The 23,290-nt window shown below is 37.7% G+C and overlaps 1 protein-coding gene across 1 annotated transcript in view; it reads right to left on the reverse strand.

Moving 5' to 3' along the window:
* The window catches only part of FHIP1A (FHF complex subunit HOOK interacting protein 1A), a 78,882-nt gene that overhangs the window by 17,212 nt on the left and 38,380 nt on the right, over positions 1-23,290 (reverse strand). The window contains exons 3-6 of the mRNA XM_072335429.1: positions 16,837-17,068; positions 15,291-15,917; positions 10,541-10,699; positions 9,101-9,187 (exon numbers count right to left, since the gene is read on the reverse strand). Coding sequence (XP_072191530.1) covers positions 9,101-9,187; positions 10,541-10,699; positions 15,291-15,917; positions 16,837-16,941 — 978 coding nt within the window. The 5' untranslated portion in view covers positions 16,942-17,068. The remainder of the gene's footprint in view (positions 1-9,100; positions 9,188-10,540; positions 10,700-15,290; positions 15,918-16,836; positions 17,069-23,290) is intronic.

Raw genomic sequence — 23,290 nt, forward strand, 5'->3', positions numbered from 1 at the left:
AAAGCAAACCCAAGAAATCCATCATATGACATCATAATGATAGCATAGAGTTCAGTGAAGAGTTTAAAACCTCTGCCAAGAAAAGGCCAGACAGAAGTAATACATTGTTATGTCTCTGTCACTCCTCCTCTGTTCTCTTTAGGGAAAGTAAAGCACGTAGTTGGCCTGCGGGTTTCAGAGATGTTTGCTGACAGTGGAGGAATGGCCCTATATATATAGAGGAAATCTGAAACTGTAAATGAAAGCAAAAAAGCCAGCAGATCCACAAGGGCAGTGACCTTTTTCTGAAATTAATGCTCTTTGGGCAACGCACATTACAGTGGTATCAGCAAGAGAAAGCCACAAGCTTTTCAGAGCTGTATCATGAATGAACCACAAAGGGCAGAAAAAAGCCAGTGAGAGACTACTTTACAAAAGAACGTTTCAATTCCGAGAGCGTGCTCAGTGCTCTTCAATGCCCAGGGACTCGGTGAAAAAGAAATCCTGTTTACTGCAGCCAACACCGCACTGATACCACTAAATAGAGCTAAAAGCACCAAGCAGCTACTAAAGAAGCTCAAATGGCTCACAAAAAAAAAAAAAAAAAAAAAAAAAAAAAGTAACTTATGGCTTTGGTAAATCTCAACTATTTGAATTGAGGTTTTCTGTGCAGAGTGCCACATTACACTCCATTTTTTATTCTTCGTGGAAAAGATGTTGTCAAATCTGCTTATCTATTTTCTGAGACAGAAGGGAAGAGAAAGTTTTTTCAAGATTTAATACAGTTTCATAAGAATCTTACTGGATTTTCCAGTGAAAATGCATTGCTTTGTTCAAAACGCTCCTCCAAAATTCAACAAGAAATGAGTCTATGTTCTGTTCTACAGCACTCCACACCTCACACAAAGCAGACAAGCCAAGGCTCCACTAGTACCATTAACACTAGAAGCTCTATCCATGCACCTTCTGCTTCCTCACAAGAGCAAATGAAGAAAAATATAGCATGTTTTGGCATTTGAAACAGTGGCCATGCATACAGCTTTGGATCACTTAACCTGCAAGCTGACATGCACTTTTACAGTCCTATCATATTTTCCTCATCTTACATCTTGGCATCCTTCTTCTCTGTACTATTCCTGACAGTAAGCAAAGTTCCTGAATATTTGAGGCACCAAGAAAAGTGTTCAAAAAGGCTAATTTTAGTTCCAGTTTGCATTTTACTCAATGGCATACATTAGCCTGCCTTGAGTGAGCCTCTAGAGAACTCACTCTCTTTTGCGATTAACTGAGGAATAACCTGGGAGAAATCAGTCACATTAAGCAAAAATCAACCCTGGCAAAGATCCTTTTAACTGTGTAAACCCATTCTACAGATCACATTGTACATAAATACACATTCAGTGTTGAAAGCAAGGCTTGTCCTATTTGTGCAGTTATTATTGAAGATCTGTTTTCTAAAACACCAAACCCAGGATATTAAGCTCCCTTCAGACTACCTGCTGTTGTCTCTCCTTACACTAATGTCTTGTGAGACAGATTTACAGAAAGTAGGAAAATCCTTTCTAATAAATCCAAATCGGCGCTTAGGTAAACAACAAAAGAACAAATGTTCCCAGAGAACAAAACATTACTGTACGCATCAAGAATGCCTGCTACAAACAAGACCCGAGGCAGCTTACAAAAACTTGTGTTTTATTGTACACATTGATTTCAGTGTATTTTGTCCTGGCTAGCTCTCACATTGAATTTATGTGAACATCCTTGAAAGAATAAGAAACAACTTTGACATGTTCACAAGTGTGACATTTAATCTGAAAATTCCCCACCTCTGATAATTTGAGTATAGAGAAAAAGACCACAACAGAAGGGGATGAAGAAAATCAAGACACAGCAGTTGTCTTCAAAAATAAAATGAAATAAAATCCTTTGCTAAGTAACTAAATTTCAAGTTATGCTTTTGATAAAGATATTTCAGCAATATTAAAACCCATCACCTCCACAATAGCTAAAATTAAAACCCACCAGCACTATACCTTGGATCTCTACCACTGAAATTGCTCGGGAGTATCAAAAAGCAGATAGATCTCTGCTCTTGTAGATTTAAAAAAGAAAACTGATGAAAATCTATGTCCATTACATTACTCAGACAAGAATTCAAGCATTTCTATTTTCATTATCTATAGCTGTACTGATGAAAACTTGCTGGAATTTTAAAAAATACACATACAAAGCATTTAGAAACCTCATCCACATGTTTTTATCTCAGAACATCCTTTTGTTACAGATATTTTTGCAGATGGACTACCCAAGAATCTTCAAAGCCAGAGCGATATTTGATCAGAGATAAGTGAAAACAGAAGGCCTCTTTTAGCATTCTATTACCCTTCCCTAATTATGTAATAATTTTTAGCAAATCTTTTCTTGCCTCTTTTGATGACTGATTAGATGGTGAGACAGAACAGTGTAAAGAGATCCAGCTTTTGCAAGTCACAGTGCCAAGTGATAGCAGAGAGCCAGAAATTACTGTCATTGCGAGTTCTGTTTAATATATTACACTCACTGTGTTAGACCAATTGCACTCATTCTTTATTACTGGCTATTCTCCCTTGGGATCTGCACAATATACTTTCTAATTTACAACTTTGTGCCCTCCTATGAGAATATGGCTACCTTGATTCCTCCTCTCCCTTCACATTTTCCTTCCTATGAGCATTTAATGTTGCCTATGAAGAGACCATGAATGTTCTCATTAAAACTCATCCTCTAGATCCATGAGTAGTTTAAACCTGAATAAACCTATCTCCCTATATATATATAAAGGCACAAACCATTTCTACCCTCTTGTACTTTCTGCTCATTTTCTACTTGCCCCCTGCTTTAAGAGACAGAAGTGATCATCCTTCACTGCACAGCAAATAGGCTCTGGGAATTGATTCAGGACAAAACTATCAAGGAAATGCAGGTGACTTTCATCCTCAATCCATCAGCTTCCCATGTCCTGGCAGAAGGGAGGTGGGGGACAGGTGGGATCAGGGACAGGCAGTTTGTACATAAGGAGGAACCAGGACAGCAGAACTGCTCTGACTTTTTTCAGCTTAAATTCATAAACAGTTTCAGTTTGTATCAGGTTAAAATCTAAGTCAAGTGCAGTGATGTACGAAGTGAAGGGCATCTTTCTGTGTCTGTTTTGCAGTGGGCAAGATGAAGTTTTGGAGTTAATGACAAGCTTCTCAAAAGTGTAACACTAATAAAAGTTTTCCGGCAACACTGGATTTACAACTTTTTTTTTACTGCAGCTGTCCAAAATCCTTTCAGTAAGGTGAGAGATGGGATTATTTCTAAATGAAAACTGACATTCATTCAGGATATTTATAAAGATGTTACTTCTAATCAGTACAGTATAATTTACAGGTCATTTCCCCCTAGCTGGGCTGTGTAATCATCGAGCAAGTAATATTGAATTATCACAGTAGCACACCATGTTAGAGGTTTTCCTTTAGATGGATTTGTGCACAATATCTGGGGTCCATCTGACAAAGCTTATTTGACAGGACTGTGCCAGCACTTCCACAAAGCACTTCTGTTTGCATGGCCAACAGCAACATTCTACGCTAAAAAGCTGGTACAATTTTCCATTATTCAGATTAAAACAAGCCTTCCAAATACAGAAATAATTATATTGCAGTTAGCAATTAAATGCCATCTAGTGTGATGGTAAGCGCTAAGAAATTAAAATTTTGTTTTAATCATATAAATTGACGAAGTTTTAGCACTGTCTTCAATAAAACGAAATTACACAAATTACATAAATGCTCGAGACAACCAGGACAGATATTTTCACCACCCAAATTCTCTGAATGTGCCATTATGAGCTTATGGGGAAAAGATACACATAGCCGATCTCATGTAGCAAAGGCAGCTCATATATATATATATATACGCTCACTCTCTATATATATACCACAGTGGGGCTGCTAATTATCTAGAATGTGGTTTTGTTAGCAAAACACCTAAATAAATACATTGATCAGATTTCTGCAAAAGTACCACAACTACCTAAAAGAATAAGTTAAATAAGCATTTTCTACTACCAAATATACAGAGAGTAAAACAAGACAACAGGGCCTCTTACAGAACCAGTAATAGACTTCAATGGCTTTATTCTGGATTCATGCTGGGATTCCAAGTAGAGCTTAACTGAAGAACAAATTAGCTTGATTTGCTTAGACCATTGCAAAGTTTGGCCCAAGACAGAGCTCCAAAAAGTTAAGCTTTGAAAACAAAGTGAGAAACAGACAGTGAGATAAATCACAGAAATTTAGTGGCATGGCTCTGTTCCTGAGCAAATTACACCTTCTCAAGCAAATTACACCTTCTCTCAGATAGTCTTCCTTAGGTACCAAAACCTGGGAGGAACATACAGAATTGCATAATTTCAAGTTGTAACTGACGTGCTTTCAAAAAGCACCAGTCTTAAATTAGGAGCCAGTTCTACCAGAGAGTCTTACTTTCCTCAAATTCCAGACATCAGAAAGAATAAAAGATAGTTTGGGCAAAAATCAAAATTATGGGCTGTTAATATAAAATGAAAACTATCAAATTAACCTCACCTTTATTTCTGCACTTTTTCAGGCAAAGTATTTTGTTCTTTTTTGCTTTAAGTGAATCTGTTCAGAAACAGGGAATTTGTGACCATCCATAATGAACACTTGCACAAACCCCACAAGGTCACTGAATCACTTGTTTCCATTTCTCAAGAGTCAGATGACAGCAGCAAGGGAGGTAACTCCCCTGTAAGAAGTACAATAAATACCAAACAAAGGATAAGGCAGGGCTATTCACTGCAGCCAGCTAATGCATATTCCTACTTCCACAACACAAATCTGGGCTGTCTACCCACTCAGCAAAGTGCAGCTTCTAGGATATGAGCATATTTGTCAACTGCTCATTATGTGGGTGGGTGGGATAGTCCACACAAAGTGGCAACGGACAAGTACAGAACAGGTATGAATTCAGGCTACAAAAACATGCTATATATAGGACACATCTCTGAGAAATGAAAGTAGGGAGTCATAAACTTAGATGATGCTTGGTTTTTTTTTTAAGCACACTGCAGTTAATCTGCTATGTAAATAACCTTTGGAGAGTTCACTTTGAAAAGCAGACTATTTTAAGCTAGTCAGATAAATCTGAAACTTCCTTAACCAGAAAATAAAAAAAATTAAAGAAAAAAAAAAAAAGATTTATTTATTTTATTTATTTATTTTTTTTTCTTTTCAAGCAGCATTAAACCATAAAATCACATTAGGTTGCTCTGAAAGTAATGCTTCCTCCTTTATGATGTTGGTCTACAGTGTCAGAGGTCTATGGTGGTGGAGTTGACATTGGCCTCCCCACCCCTGACTTACTCATAGAAATGCATCACTATCCTCAGCACTCTCATACTGTTTCTACTACATCGTGAGCCACATACATAGCAACTATGTATGTGGACAACCTGTAGCACTTAAAAAGTTGCAGACAATAAGCAGCACCTGGGGAGGAATAATTCCAAGACAAGTATACAGTAGAAACTGACTGGCTGGAAAGCAGCTTCTCAGGAAAGAATGCGCAAGTGGACAAAAAACTGGCTATGAGTAAGCAACACAGTTTTGCAGCAAAGGTGAACGACAGCCCTCTAGGCATCAGGAGAAGCATTCCCAGCAGGTTGGCTTTGGGGCATCCTTCACCCAGCACTGGTAAGATGAATCCAGTGTGCTGGTATAGCCAGGACAAGAAATGCACAACCAAGCTGGAGCAAGTGCTGCCAAAGGCGACAAAGCTGATTATGGTACGGGAGCATCTATCATATGAGAGGAGCCTAAGAGACCTGGGACTGTTCAGTCAAGAGAACAGAAGGCTCAGCAGGATACTAGCACCACATGCAAATAAAAGACGGGAAGGAGCAAAGATGAGTGAGCATCAGTGATGCACACTGGAAGAACAAAAAGTCAACAAATGAAACCCAGGAAATTCTAATTTAATACTAAAAGAAAAAAAAAAAAAAAAAAAACCTAGCAAAGAGAAAGCACAGTGCTTCTCTGAGCAACCTGTCCTTGCCAATCCTGTTTAAGCAAGAAGGTTAGACAGGATGACCTCCAGAGGTGCCTGCCAGTCTCCACCACACCAAGGTTCTGTAAGGAGGGGAGGAACAGTCTGGGCAGTACAACACAGGAGTCTCTGCTTTAAGCCAGAAGAGAGTAACCATCCTCGTATCAGACATTTTCCTTTTATCTGACTACATCAGATGCAAAGGCAAACCGATGTTGCTGTTGCTCCGAGAGGGATTAAAAGATAATGAGGCTATTTGCTACACAATTTATCAAATGCTGCTTGTATGCCTGCTTGGTTTATTTTATTTTATATACTTGAATCACCTAAATTAGATTTGTGAATCAGACAGGAAGTCGCATTACTGTGATTTGTTTATGTTGCTGATGTTTTAAACAGAAATCAAATTTTATCACAATGAAAACGCATAACATTGAAGATGTCTTTCCTAGATGCAGACATTCTTAACTGGGAGATGTCTTTTCAGAAAGAAGAAAATAAAGCGCATCTCACTGCAGAGATATATTGTACTCAAAAAATGCACTTCTTGAAGGAAAATTAGAATACATAGAGAACAAGTCTAAAGTGGTATGGCCAGAATGAAAAGCTCATGTCCTTTCTGAATTCTGCATTAAGTCAGAATCACAGGTTGGGTGTGGGATGTTAGGGATTGCATGCCATATCAAGTCTGAACTCCCTTCCTTCCTTCCATGCCTATCACTGAGAGTTATCTCAGCAGCTTTTTCATACCAATTAAATTCTACTAGTAAGATTTACATGAAAAGGAAGCAGCACCAATAATTCTCTCTCTTCTTACTCCCTCTTTAACCTTCCACAGATCTGTCTTCCAAATAAGGCTTTTATGCCATGTTCCTATATTCATCGTATTTGAACACATAAGCTAGAATGAGTCAGAGCAACTCAAGGATACCACATTCTAGGATACCAAACAAATTTTATCAAGTTAAAAACAATCAAATCAAGATGCATTTTTATTCTTGTGTTTAATGAAAGCATTCCTGTTTTTAAAAACACCGTGATGTGCCTGGCCTCTCTCATTTTGGCCCATGAGATTTTTTTCCCATATTTTACCATAAGGGTAAAACAAAAAGGTTAACTGTAACACTACAGTTCCCAAATGGGTGATACTTGCTTACTTCTCAACTTAGCATGGACTCTTTGAACAACAACTACAAATGACTGAATTATATGAAAGAGCTATCACGGCATCTGTCTTAATCCAGAGACATCTATCCCAAAAGTAAAGACGTGAAATATTTATTTCCTGTTAAACTAAAGTTAAGACTGAAGAGGTCAGAGGTGCCTCTTTTTACTTGTTTCCTTTTGCTGTGGGTTTTTGGTCACATATACGTGAGAGCCTTATGTCAAATCCACTAGATGGTGCAATCCATCTTCTTCATTCAAAGTGTTTGGCATTTAAATACATAAAATAGTTAATTTTTTATGAGAAGAAGGTCAAGCTTTATGTTAATCAAGAAAAGGTACACTACTGAAATAAAAAAAAGAAACAACAGAATGTACCGGCTTAGGAAAGACCTAGGCTTGAAGCTTACATATGTTAGCAGCCAACACCTCCACTTTCAAGAGAAGGATTATTTCACCCAACTTCAGAAATTATAAATGAAGTTCAACAAAATTTCCATTACATGAAAAAAAAAAACAAACAACCCTAATGTGAACAGTGTATTTTAAAGGTCTTACATAGCATCAGAAGGAGAATACTAAAACTAATAGGGAGTTAACACTTTTATTGACCAATAAGGACAGCATTCAGCTGCAGTATTCAGAAACCCTGAAATTTGTCTTCAATGCTCTAGAGGCAAACACGATACTCACTAAATCCAGAATCCCATGCCTGCACTCTGACATCTCACTTGCAATCTGTAACCTTGACCTGAAGTGCCTACCTTTTCACTTCTGACTGTACTCTGCAGAGCCAGTACAGAATAAAGTCAAGATGCACAAGAAAAAAAATTACCGCCAGGTAGGGTGTTGAACTATCTCAGTGGCAAACTACAAACTTGATCTGGATTGCAGCCAGATTTTATTTCAGCCCTTTCCAAACTCCAAAATGGTTGAAGTCTGCTGAATTATTAACAGTTCTACACTGCTTATTACTTACTGCCAATACACTAGAAGGCAGGGTATGGCGTTACACCGGTCTCTGATAAATTGAACAAGTGTACTGCTTTCTGCTTGGCAGGCTTAGGAAAAATTAGTAGACCTTTAAAAACTAAGTCCTCTTGTCACAGCAACTTCTGGTGGATAGCCAAAAAAGTCTTGATTTTTATTCTCAGCAACTCCTGCTTTTTCTGCTCAAACAAGAGCTTCTTTTTTCAGAAAAAAGATGACTGCTAATGACATTCTTCAGTATCCTAATTACCTAACACACTCTCTCTCTCTCTCTCTCTCTCACACACACACACACACACACACTAATTCACCAATATGAGTGCAATGTTTTGTGAAGGATAATTCCTAACACTCGGAAGAGTAGAAGAGGTTTTTTTCTTCTAAGCAATATAAACTGCACTCTAATACATTAGAAAACTGACATCAAACCCATTTCTTCTCAGCTTTACGAAAATACTTTTACCAGCTGCAAGAATGAAGCAGAAAAAACACTACTATTTTAGATAAAACTAGTGTAACATTTCTTGGTTGAACATTTTCCTTTTGGAAAAATGTTCAGTTAGAAAAAAATCATCCTGGAAATATGTCTGCCATCATGAAGCTCTGTCTAAAAGTTCATCAGTTTTGATGGTATGTCAACTTAGCACAACAAAAATATTTTTGTTCATTTCTTTAGAGAATCTTTAATGTTTTCAGATATATATCCACCTCTTGCTTAGTAACTGGCATAATGTAAATACATAGTATGGAAGAAAGCATTCACTTATTTATACAGAGCTCACTACTGATACTATATTCAATAGTATCTTCACATGGACATTATCCACAATGCTTTTGCCTGCTATTAATTCAGGTTGTGCTTGCATTCACCACTGACCTTATGGAGTGCAGGAGCCATTACTGGCACTAAAAATCCATTGTAAATGTAATTCACCAGCTGGTTACGTATCAAGGGATGTGCCACCTAAGGGAAGGAGAGATGGAAGAGAAAGACAGAGAACAAAACCAGTGAGACTGTAAACAAGAAAAAGAAGATACTAATGCTGTCCAATACGAAAACATTTTCTCATTTAAAAAAACACATGCTCATTTATCCACCACAAAACATTTTCTCTGATGCAGATTCTTAAAGATGTTTTGTTCCTCCAAGAAAATATACCGTGTTTATTTACACTAAGCCTGCCAAAGTTAGAGAACAAGGCTTTTCAATCTCCCTGCAGGTTGGCAAAGATGAACGGATAAACAGCAAAGACTGCATGCCCATGCATCAAAGGAAGACTTGAGATTCTAAATTTAATTCTTCCAACCTTGTCAGGGTCACTTGAAAGTGGATTTGCCATCACTAACTTGTGCTTTTGCATCAAGAAAAAACAGAACAGCTGTTTACCTGTGTTTCAATAATAAATAAACAAAAGTACTCTCTAGCTATTGGGGTAAGAATACACCATTCATGTATTTTTTTTTCCAAACTACTGTTGAAAAAAAAATAAAAACAAACAAACAAAAAACAATAAACAAATAAAAATAAAACCCACATTAAACATTCAACAGGTTGGTTATAAGCTTTAAAAAAAAAACAACTGTATATTACATTTAAACAATGACAGCTGCTATTATTCACATGTTCAGTGTTTTGATAGTCAATCAGTTGCTTTGGATGAGGGCTCTATAATGCCCTACATCCTTAAAAGCAATACAAAGTAAGGGATTAAAGTCAGAAAAAGTGTGTGTGGGTTGGGGGAACTAGTCAAGAAACAATCATTAGGAACAGAGACTGGATTCCATGCAGGCCAACCTATGATAAAATTATATTCCTAGAAAGAGCTAAATTCTGCTTATGAAAGTGTTTTGTTTCATTCTTTTTAATACAGTGTGCAATGCAAGGTGAAACAGACTATTCTCTTTTGTACACTATTGTGATAGTTTAGATATAAAGAGAGTGCTTTTTTAATGCTTAAATATACAGAGACTATTTTCCCCCATATTTAAAAGCATTCAATTTACTGTCCATGTCAACAGTGGTATTAAAATGCAATAATACTTTGGGTGATTGTTTGTTTGTTTTTGAAAATACAAAAGATGCTCCCAACTATGTGATGAATTATCAAAAGTCTGAAAACCTATGATGAATTCATTAACATCTGTCATCCGAAAGCCAAAAACGTATTAATTTATTGTTATAACTGGGACAAACAGCACAAAGCCTTCACTTTATAAGTAACTTCTGTTGGTATAACTAATAAATGAAAACAAACTCACTAATTCAAAAAAAATCTGTGGAGTTTATAAAACCACTATTTCGACTTTGCTCCGTTACCTGTATCACAGCATTGCAAAATTCAAGAGAATTCATGAATTGCACAAGGGCAGGTGACAAGAGCCAGTCGTCTTTTAGCAGGCAGTGCCACTCTTCTCCTTTTTCTTCCAACTTTGTAGGCAAAGATGAATAGAGGCCACTTAGCCCTGTTGCCAGCACCTGTATTTCAAAAACAGAAGAGAAATGTTAACTTCCCAAATGTTCATCTGTATCAATAGCATTGCCACACAACAAATCATTTCTCTTGCTTGTTTCAGTAACATGAGAGAGTGTTATGATTAATTCAGTTTCCTCTTAAAAGAGTTATGTGGCAGAGAAACATGAGTATTTTAAAGAGTCTTCTATATAATATAATTCTTCCAGGAGCTCGTATCTGGGAGAAAGAGATGGGAAAGAACAGGTTGTCTTACATTCTTTATCAGAAAGGACAATTTCTTTTTAAATGGCTATAACATGATTTTACATTTTCCGCCAGCCCCCTCCAGAAGCAGCAATCACTGTCACATTCCATAATCTGTCACATGGAGATGATTTGCATGTTACTGCTTATGTGTGCCTATGTGAAGTTTTTTCAATAGGAAATAAGAGAAAACAGAAATGGTGGGGGAAGTGTCCCCATCAACAATAGTGAAGTTCAGCCTCACTTTGGCCACAGATGTCATTTTATTCATAGACACTGGTATTCAGTTGAGTCCATGTCACAAAATAGAAAATTCTCACTCCATATAATTTTTCATCAACCTTCCTTATTTACTTGGAACAGAAAAGGGAAGAAACAAACAAAAACTTGAAATAAAGAACTACACAGACATTGCTTCCAGTGATATTAAGGCTTTTAGCTGATTCACGTAGATTAGTTAGAAGTTTTAGTTACAGTTCAAAAAGCAAATTTCCAAAAGGCTTTTTACATGGTAATGAATATATTTTGAGTATTGGCAGTTTCAGAACAAGCTTTCAATTATTGTTATTTGAAGCTGGAAGCTTTTAAAATATTATTTACAATTTTTACCCTTTTGACATAATTTTCTACAACTTCAGGACACATTTAAGATGATCCTCATTTTAAGGGTATTGAGACACAACCTGATGGAAATCTTTTTAGCTGTCATTCAACAGACTCTTGCAGGATTTTTTCCTCTTTCAAGAAACAGCTACTTGATGTCTACATGGCTAAACAGTTAAAGCCCAGAGGAAACACAAATGTTTTATCTATTAGAAAACAAACTCTTGACAAAGTACAGCTCAGCACCCAAGGGGATTTAGGTCCTGTTGACATGCAAGTGTAGCCAATTACATATGCTAACTACTTAGTAGGACAAAGGCAGTCCTTCTGAATCTTATCCATTCCTAAAATCACGTAACTTTGAAGAAGGATTCTTCTGGCATAATCAAGCCAAATATAATGGAAAAAAAAATACCATGGGAAACTACTTTTTTTCACAGATAGACTAATATAAAATACATGTTTTACGTATATGTGTGTGTATATATATACAAGTTGCAGGAAATATGCTAAGAAACCTAAAATCTAAAACCTCTGAGCACAAGCTTTACTTGTACAAGCATATTCTTCTGAAGAGCTCTTTTCTTTGGTCTTGGTAGAAGAACACAAAGCTGGAAGACATGAGGATCTCAGCAGACCTATAAAATATATACATACCCCCCCCCCCATCCACACCTACACTCACAAACCCCAACTTCAGAAAATTCTAGGAAGAAATTCTGTATAGAGAATTTGAGTTTTATCTGTGTTGCGATCAGTTAATTAATGCACACTTGGTTTTCCATTGTCTGCTTAGAACTTCATTGCTATTCATAAACTCACATACTCACAGAAAGCAAACTGATTTTCAGAGCAGCACCCTATCTGCATTTCTCCTTGACACAGAAGTTTAGTTCTGAAGCACAATACTGACTTTGGGCAAACTACACTACTTGCAACTAAAGCAGCAAGTTCACAATCACTCCACGTCTTCAGGTGAAGAATTGTTTAGTTTGTCTGACCTACTGAAGTAACAAGTGACAGATTACTTTTGTTATCGAGCAGCAAATGGCTCTATGTGAAATTACATTTCTAAAGCACTGAGGAACATGCCCAATGGAAGCTATTTCCTCTACTCACATTAAAGAAAAAGCATTTGAAAATTTTGGTTGAAGAATATGGTATAAATAGAACTACTGTTTGAAATTACTAGCAGAACTCTTCACGTTCAATAAGAAGGCATACTAAATAATACACACATATTTGCTTCGTGGAGTTAACCAGAAGGCAACGATCATCAATGAAAACCATCATAAAAGGAAAGAAATGAATGAGTTCACATCCCAGGAGAACAAGACAGGTTTTGTTCTTTTGTTTTACTTAAAATAGCATCCTTTCCAATTTCTAGATTTTAGATTATTTTAGAATTGTCACAGCAGTCCTACGGGCTTACCTACTTTAATACACCTCTCCAATGGCTTCTTTTTCACCACTGAGTCACAAGTCTGTCTGTTTTACAATCTCCACAACTAAGGTCTTTGTCATGGTTCATGGAAAACATTGTGTGACTGACTGTGACTTCTTGTCTCAGAAAAGTTATGTAGACAAAATGCTGTGTTGTTAATATATCATCAATTGCTACCTAGCCATCTTATTTACACATATGTATAAATTTCTTGCCTTTAATATTTCTTTCTCCTCCTAAATTTGTAGTCCTATATGCATATAGCCTGAACTTCTCAAGTTCATTACAGCCACACTTCTTACTGCTTTAACATCTGATTTTCTAAGTTGTGGTGTATTTACAAAGACAAAGTTCTACGGAGAAGCTCTGAGATGCAATCCTGATCAAAATTCTATGTAAACACTGATTTCCTGTCATAATAACAAACATATAACAACTTAAATCACAGATATAGGAAAGCTGTAAGTCAAAACATCATAAAATGATTTGACCAAGGATACAGAAAAACCTCTGAAAACTTTGCCTGTCAGTTCATCTGCCCATTCCATGTTAAAAACATTTAGTGAAGTGTCCTCACTGCAACCTGTTTGCTTCCCTCTTTGTAGTTCACCTACAGTTTTGAATACTATAAACAGTCCAGTTTTGAAAAGCTGCTAACTGAAGTGTGCTCAAAAAACAGTTTCAAGAAAGCCTTCAGGTTCATACTGGCACAGAACTGGACATACGAAGCAGCAGACTTATTGCCAGACTATATCCCAGGGCATGTTTACACTATGCAGTAAGGGGCAGTATAGAAAATCCAATGTATTAGCAACCAATTAGCCAAGGAACCTGAGACAGCATCACAACAGTGATAGTCAAATGCAATCCATATCAGCAAGGGATTTTGCAGTGTAGATGTGGGCTCAGCTACTCTGATTTCACTAATCTACAGCAATGTCTTTCACCAGAACAAACCAGTCCTTGAGCTCATCACACTTAAAAAAGATTTTGTGCCAGCAAGCTAATTCTGTGGCACTGCATTAAAATTTTATTACAGACTTAGGCCAGCCTCATTACAGTTCAGACAAGTCTGATTTTAGCACATTTTGACAAGAGGCCATCTTAATTAGAATGATTGTCAATCATGGCTCCCTGCTGTTTGAAGGTTAATATGGTTGGCTTTTATCTTCAATGTAAAAAGGATTTTTCTTTTTTAATTAAATGGAAGATGTAATTATGAAAGTTATAGCATGGATCCAATAATGCTATCTGTCTCAGGGACAATCTAACTACCAAGTTCATATTTTTAGCAGTATCCATTAAATAGGGTCAAACGGAGTCTCTCAGCACAAGATGCTTGATGCAATATTTACAACTGACAAAGGAAGCCATTTACAAGTTTCATTTTGGAACTTATGGGCTTCCTCCAGACTGCAAGCCTGATTCTACACAACTCTCATAGGACATAGTAATATGAGAGTAAATAGGGACCTATGGCTGGAATACCTACTGTGCAAATGTTGAGATGGATGGGCAGGCCAAAAAAACTGATGCAGAAGAGCATCTTCTCTGCAGAATGATACTTGCTTTTGAGCCTATCCATTGCAGATCTCAAAGCAATTTTTGTGAACAGGTATGAAGAAGCAGGCATATAGTGTTCGTTAGACTATTTATTTGTTTAATCACTAAGATATTCTGTTCATGTAGTATGACTGATATGCAAGATCTAACAACGCAACATTACTACCAAGCTTTGTAACAGACTACATAGCATGATGGCGTTATGGCCAAGATGGCCTCTTGGAACCTCAAGACCTGTGACAAAGAGCCTGTCTTCCATTTACAGGACTGTTCAACTGACATTATGGTACGATAAACACAATTGATGTAAACAAGTTTCGCCACCAGAATCAGTAACCTGAGAAAACATGGTTCACTTCTACTACTCCCTTCACTCCCAAAATTTTACAGGGTCCTCAGGGTGAGACAGATCAGTTTCCTTCCCTGAAGAGTTCTGCTCTACTCCTATCAATTTTCCAATTATAATCACTGCCTGCAAAAAAACAAACAAAGAAAAAACCAACACACCACATACACTTATGTGGGTCCAAAAGAAAGGAACTGCACTGGTAAAGTGGGAACAAGCAGAAAGACTGCATCTGGAGTCAGGCCTGGCTTACACAGTATTATGTTTGTAAAACAGTTCTTAGCAGAGATAAAAGTAGTAGTACATTACAACATATCTTTATCAAAAAAGACAGAGCAGGACAAGAAGAATAACGATGCTTAGTTTAACACAAGACCAAGCAAGAACAACTTACTGGGCAAAAATAGGTATTTTCTGCTATGTGGTTTGCAACAACGTTGTTTTCTGCCGACAGGGACATAATGAAGAGCAGCGCATCACGAGCCTGTTGGCCTACTGTTCCTTCTCGATGAATGAAGGGAATCAGGAGGGAAAATATGAGGAAATTGGCAGCCCCTTGGTCCTCACTGGTGTGGAAAAACAGTTCTAGAATGGAAGGATCTTTGGCTATTATAGAACAAAGCTGATTCAGGAGAACAACCAGCTCCGTTTCCACTGTTGGAGTAGCTGTTCCTGAGCAGGAGCTCAGCAACATCATCAAAGGCTTCAAGATCGGCTTGTGATGTAGCAAAGGCTGATGAGACTGGGTTACCAGCATTTCATACATTTTGAGTTGCTCAATTTTTGTCTCATCAGTGAACTCTCTCCGCAGGCTCCAAAGAAAAAGCTTCTCCATTATGTTTTCTGAGACCACAAACTCTAGAATGGGCCCCATCGATGCATCCTTTGCTTGCTCCTCAATGAGTAAGAAAAGCATGTGCTCCACATAATTCTGAACAGTGCTGGCTTCATCAGGTGAAATTGCACCATACTTGGCCTGAGTATTTTTCAAAGGATCATGCTTCTCTAAGATTTTTAGAACCTAAAAATAAACAAAGGCAGATCAATCATTTGAGCATACATTTGAAAATATCCACTTACCTATATACATAAGGGGAAAAAAGTCTCCAAAATTCGTAACGCAGAACTTAAAACAAAATGATATCTACTGTACTTAATCTTCTAGTTTCTTTCAATAAAGCTTCCTAGACATCAATGTTTTGGATACCCAAGACCATAATTTAATTGTTGTTTCGTCACTTTTATAAGGACCTAAATTTGCCACTTGTCTTACTGCTGAAAACTTGGACTTCTCTTAAGCATTAAAAAACTTAGGTTCTCCTAAGACTTCAGAACTGAGTTGTAATATTTGCAATAAGCTTCTCCGTCAGACAGGGCTGAAATCAAAGGGCTTGCCCTTCATGCTGAGTAACTGAGCTCAAGAGCATCAATGCCATAAGGTGGTTCACAGTGGTAAAGAAGCCCACATAGGTCTTTGCCACATCTTCAGTAATATCAAATGGCTACCAGTGCCCCAAAACTCTCGCAACATTCAATATACAATTCAAGATTGAGTAATAATTATCATCCCAGCACTTAAACCCCTGCATTAAATTCTATTCTGCATGCAATCAATGAAGTTCATTATCTGAAAAAGCCACTGCATTCAGTCCTTTTGTGGAGGACAACTGCCACAAAACCACAATGGAACAACTGCTCCTCCCCCAACATGAGCGTGTTACTGCAATTAAGTGGCAATAGATGGCTCTTGAACAAAACCTCTTTAACACTGAAAATGTCTCAGAAACACTACTGCCCCTTTCTTCATCAGTCAGTTCAACGTCACATTCTGCATGAAACATGTTTGTTCCTCAGAAACTCAGGATAACTCCAGAAGTAAGAATGAAGTAAATTTCCATCAATACAACCTACTTCAAAACAATAAAACTCAGTAGCATTACCTGTGCCCAGTGTGTTGTAAACACTATCATACAAGTTTCTGGGTCAACACCCTGCAGGCTCAGACCCTGCTGATGTTTTCTGATACTAGTTCCAGAGGACATCATAAAGTTTCCAAAGGTCAACCCACTAGGCCATGCTGAATTTCCTTTGAAAATCTTGTTGTTAGTAAAAGATGTCCAAGCATCATGAAGAGATCAATATCCTGTTTTGAGCTTTGGTATCCACAGGACTCTGTTTAAGAAAAAACACAAAACAGATCTATATACATCAAATTTTATGTGTACATACATATACACACACACACACATACACATAGAGAGTCTACTTCAAGATATCACTAAAACCTTTTTTCATTTCAATTCAATTGGAGGATGGAAATTTTTAAGCATGTTATATGTGACCACCATCTTAGACTCTTCCTCATTTAACATCCTCAAGCAGGTCTTCTGAACAAAGGCGCTATACAAATATACATCAAGCTCATGCAGTAAGCATTGTAGGCATACACTACATTTTTATGTTTCCATTATGTTTCTGTCTTGTAAACACAACTCTATTCAGTGTGCCTTAATAACTAATGTTGAACAGACTACTTTAGTAAAAAAGCACAAGTTAGTTCTAGATTTTTAAAAACAATATCAGAAGAATAGATAAAAATGCAAATATCTAAATGCTTCCATCAGAAAGCATGCCATAAAGAGATGGAAATAACTGTTGAACATCATATGCAGATAGAAGCACGTACTTCTATCTACTCCAAAGGACAATAATAATAAAAAAAAAAAGACATCAAAGAAAAAAAACTTCATGTATTCAAAATCAAATAAATTGAGACATCATTTTTAAAGGAATATGAGAATAAGACCAAACATTTGCACTTCCTTTTCATCCATTATTTAATATCCTAGCTATCTGAGTATCAAAGCAGTTTCAAATCCACAAGAGAAAGTTAAAATGAAACGAAGACTGATATCTCCCAGATATTTGAGAGGCTTAAGAGAACAAGTTATTCCTTTTAGAGCCAATTTCTGTGTTGTACAGTTTCCACTTTTTTTGTCCCTCCTTCAGCTTTCAAACCTAGTTGCAAACCAACTAGGCTATTAATTAAATTTGATATCAGAGCAAAAAATACTCCAGAGTTTAGGAGGACAATAAACACGCAACATGTTCCTACAGCTCATGAGTACTATAGAGGAATTATTTTCATTGGAGTACATTTTGAAATGTTCTGCTTTTCTCCCTCCCCATTAGGACCCCAAAAGACCTGGATATTCTTTGGCTTACTTAAACACATTACCAAATCTCTAAACACATTACAAAATCAATAAGATGCCACACTCTATAAAGCAATTCTTTGCTCATATAGTAGATATTCCTATGCACGTATGCTAAAAGATATTTATCCTGCAACAGATATCTCTGTTCTTTGCAGGTATGCTCTGCACAACATATCTTCTTGAAGCAGCGAAACATACAGACTGCCACAAAAATAACAGCAAATTTTGCAGTGTTTAAAATAGCCAAAAAAGCTCCAGACTACAATATTAATATTTCCGAGACAAACAGAAAACAAAGAAAAGTTTCTAATGAAATGCCACCTTGTTCGTCTCTATATTCACATGTTCAAGATTCAATTGCATACCAGGATCTTCCCTCTAACCCCCAGCCCTTGCACGTAAGATGCATATGAAGCATTTACTAAATATTCCCATGCAGTACAATTAACATGACACAGTTTATCCCTTTTGAAGAAAAAAATCTGGAGATCCATTTGTCTCTTTGAGTAACATTGCTTGCAAAACAATGCTCCCCTCCACTTCCTACCATGTGTTCAACACACACATACCTATTGGTGACATTTTCTAGGAGCAGTAGAAAAAGCCTGCTCCGAGTAGTTTGCTTAGTATAATAACTAACAACCCAGAAGAATGTTTAATTGACCTATTCTTTACATCACCTGCCCACTGCAAATCAGTTCCCCCTTCATCAGCCCTCTTCTAAACACAAATCTTCTCATTTCCATAGCAGCTGAGCAGACTCCTGCAGGCAGAAGTGTCCTTCGCTGTACAACCCCAATTCACCCCTCAAGCAGATCTGTCCTGTGCATGAAATCAAGCAAGCAGCTTTAGAAAAACTAATGTGATCATGTAATTAAAGATGGTATCATAAGGTGCAGCAAGAGAACTTAATTAACAATGCAGAGGCAAGCTCATTTCTGGAATTTACTAGTTTTGAGTTGCTTGACTTTCCAACTTAGAGGTTGTTTCAAGGTAGAGTCTGCATATTGTTAAAGAGTTTATTTAAATAAAAGACGGTGATATTACACATCTACATATCACATGGGAGATAGTCATCAAAACAATACCAAAAGTCAAATCACAAACTTCTGGTCAACTATTTAAGCTAGCAAAGAACAATAAAAGGGAAGTGATGGCTTTCTTCAATAATGCTGATAAAAATCAAACTGGCAACATAAGACTCTTGAGATGCACGCAAAGCTCCGGAATGTAAATGCAAAGAACAGATATGCCCCCCCATGACAAGCATGCTCCCTGCTTTCCTACATGAAGGCCCCCATGTTTATTTTTTATACTTGATATTTAAGAGCTCTTTGCCATCTCCAAATCCTGATTTGGGCATTCTCATATTGACACACTGAGTATTCTCTGATTCATGTCAGCAGTTTGATTTAAATCACATCTTCTCTAGACTCTGATGGTGGTAGATGAAAAGCACACAGGTTTTTGTCATAGTTCTGTCTGTTTCCATTGCCAGGGGGCGAGCAGACCCACGGGAAGAGGAGGAGGTGGAAAAAGGGAACAAGTGGGGAAACGACCGTTGACAAAGGAAAAAATGTTGCAAACTGTAGGAATTCTGTACCACCAACCACAGGAAACTTTTACAAAGACTCCCTTGAGCTGCTGTTGCATACATTCTGCCCAGTCTACTTGCAATGTTTTGTTACTACCTGCACAAATGCTTTCCCATTGCTTCACAGAGATCTTTGGGATAGGAGTGACAAATACTGTAAATCAGCAAATTCACCTCCAGCATTCACATGTTCCAAAAACCCCTGCGCTTAACTGCATGTACATATATCACAACATTAAAGGTATTTACATATCTAATAACAATCCTGAAATGCTCATCCATCCCTTGGTGACAAGCAGAAACCTCTCAGACAGCAAAATTCAATCAAAATGTTTGTTCTGAATGTCCACCCCTACTGCACAAATTTATCATAAACAGACAGCGTAAAGGTTGGAACAAAGAGCATAACTGCCCAGTTTATGTTTTTTAGCCAAAAACAAAGCAACTTGCCTCTAGCAAATATTATGTCCACTTGCACCTAGCCCAGCTATCAGATCAGAAATTTAGAAAGCACAGACCTTCCTTCCCAGTGGCAAAGACTGTGGCCTTTTAATCATCTCTATTTTAAAAGCAACTAGACAGCAAGAAGCAAGACTGCAACATGCAATAACTTCCCTAAAATCCATTCAATTCCCCTAAGGAAGTGAATATTTCCAATCTGGAAACCATAATGATCTTTTAGCAATACAAAACGTTAATAGGTTGTATAAGCTTTGAAGATTCCAGAGACTGAAATACTGTTTCAAAAGTATACACAATTTTATCAATTTAAGTGGCAGCACAGTAAATACTGAAAGCAGGGTACATGCTTGAAAAAACGAAACTGAGATATTATATTTTAAGATACAAATCTATCTCAGTTCCTATGCTCTTATTATAACAGTACAAATAATATATTCATTGTATTCACTGTAAGCAGATTTATTTTCCACTAGATTAGCAGGTTTTCCCAATTATTTTGCAAGGCCAAATGTGCTTCAGTAATGGCAACATTGAATTATTCCTTGCAAACTAAAATTAACTCTGACTAAGTAGGACAAATAGCCTGATAATACTGCATAAAAATTAGGGAAAATGAAATAATTTATTCATGCCAAACATAGAAGAAGAGGTTGGCATGAACTTGGGCATCACTAAAAACAAAAATAATTGTTTATTTTAATCATTTTTTATCAGTTCAGTGTTGAACTGAGTAGTTTTAGATTAATGATGACGCCACTGGACTGGCAGTAGATACCTGCTTTCAGTTTTCCTTTAGAAGTCTGTAAATCTTCAGCCCTTATTCCACAGCTAATTACAGGGCTCAACTCCTCAAACAACAGAAGTACTTATTTTATTGCAAAGCACACTGGAAGAACAGCTCAATGGAGAATCCTTTGTCAAGTTATAGAATCATAAAATCATAGAATGACCTAGGTTGAAAAGGACCACAATGATCATCCAGTTACAATCCCCTGCTATGTGCAGGGTCACCAGCCACTAGACCAAGCTGTCCATAGGCTCTCAGTCTGGTCATGGCTGTTAGTCAGACAGCTCTTCACAACCTATCCACTTTCTAGCACTCCCCCTCCCCTCCTATCATGTCTATCTCATCTAAAAAAAAAAAGCCTGTAGCCCTCAATCACAGTATGCCAGCCGTGAGATTTATCCCACCATGTTTCCATGATAGCAATGAGATCATAATTTTCCAAGCCCATCATTGTTTCCAACTCCTGCTTATTTCCCACATGCTGCACACACTAGTGCAAAGGCACTTAAGCTGGGCTTTCTGGCACACCACTGCTGCATCTGATGCACGGACTCAGATGTGAACAATCCAAATCATTTACTACAAGTTCTCACATCACCTATATACCTTCACAAGTTTTCTTTTCCTAGCTTTCCCATTCACCCCTACATATCAGCAGAACACTTCACAAACACTTCTTCAATCGTTCATGCGCGCAGTCATCCAATCAGAGCTGCGAGCTGTTCTTTCTTCTTCTAGAGGTGTCCTTGGTTCTCATGCTGTTTATCTGGCTGCACAGCTGATGCTCTGTACAGTCCTTCTTGTATTCCCACACACCATCTTTCTAAAGGGCCCCTCCCTCAAACCTCCAAAAGAAATCTGAAATTTCCCCCTGCTGGTTCCTAGAGGGCTTTGGACGGGGGATCCACAACACTACCTACTCTGAGGAGTTCTCAGAAGATCCTTCAGGACAGCTCGGAGGTTTTTTCCTGTGATCTCCTACAACAACGCCCCTGAGCCCTTCACTGTCCCACTGACATCCACTCTCTTCCCCCATCAAATCTAGTCAAAATTTCTGAACTACACGCTTCACTCTAGGAAGTCTCATTTTATGCCCTTCCCCTTTCATGCCTAGTTTAAAGCTTTCTCAGCGTGCCCCACCAGCTCCTGGGCTAGGATCCACTTTCCCCTTGGTGACAGGAACCAAGTAAACTGCAAGCTGCCAGCACCCCTGCACAGGCACATCACATTTGCTGGCTTCAAAAAAAGCCCTGAAAAAAGCTTTTTAGTCAGCCTTTTTCACTTCAGTTCCCTTGCCCAGTGCAGCCTTACCTGCCCTGAAGCCGATCTCTGCAGCAAAGTCCACACCCACTGGAACACCTCTTCACAACTTTCACTTTTGATTTTAAAAAGAGCAGCAAAGAAGTTTGCATGATTAGATCTTATCAGGCAACACATGACATACAGACAAAAGATGCACAGCCTTGCATAGCAAGGCAATATTAGAATACAGAGCCAAAATACACTACAAGGTTTCCGAGTTCAATCATCAAAGCTGTATTCTGCTTAAGCTCTAAGAACTGTTCTCCAGCAGTTCTCATGTGCAGCTGTACTTCTGTAACCAAACTCTGAATGCTGTTCTGCTGGTAAAAGATTTCCACCCTGTCAGTCCAGAACAAGGGAGAGATGGATAAGAAGCCTTTATGTTAATGAAAGAAACAGCATATCCCGAAAGATTTTCATGGAACAGCATGGCATAAAGGAGCTTGAAATTAGACAACTTCAAAGGAGCAGAGGGAAATTATGTGGTCTTAAGCACTGCTATACAACCACATCTCTGCACTCTCTGATAAGTGGATGAGGGACAGTAGATGAAAAAAAAAGAGTGACAATTTTTAGCATGCCTCAATTTAATTCCAGCTTAAAAGAGACCTTCTTCAAGGTTTGTTTATTTTTGATGGAAAACAACACTTTCTGCATACATTTGTCAGCTTTTCTTTAGGGACTACGTTTTGCTACAAGCCTATGAAGAGGAGTCACACCCTCACTCTTAATGATCTAATACATTCACTACCAAAATGCAGAAGGGATACAGCTCGTTCCGTGGAGAACAACAACTGTGGTGGGTAACTGAAAAAATGTTGGTGGTCAAAAGCCACTGCATCATAGGGTCCTCTTTTTGCTTAAGTATTACTCATCAGTGGAACTCTATTAGCAGGAAAATTATGACATATTAACAAAGGAACACTTAAATGACATTAACAATTCCCCTCCTCCTTCATTTGTTTTTCCACCTTTCAATACTGCAGTCCACTAATTGTCTTGTCCTTTGTCCACCTCAAACAAACATTTCA

Source organism: Excalfactoria chinensis, chromosome 4 (genome assembly GCF_039878825.1).
Source record: "Excalfactoria chinensis isolate bCotChi1 chromosome 4, bCotChi1.hap2, whole genome shotgun sequence".
Taxonomy (NCBI): Eukaryota; Metazoa; Chordata; class Aves; order Galliformes; family Phasianidae; genus Excalfactoria; species Excalfactoria chinensis.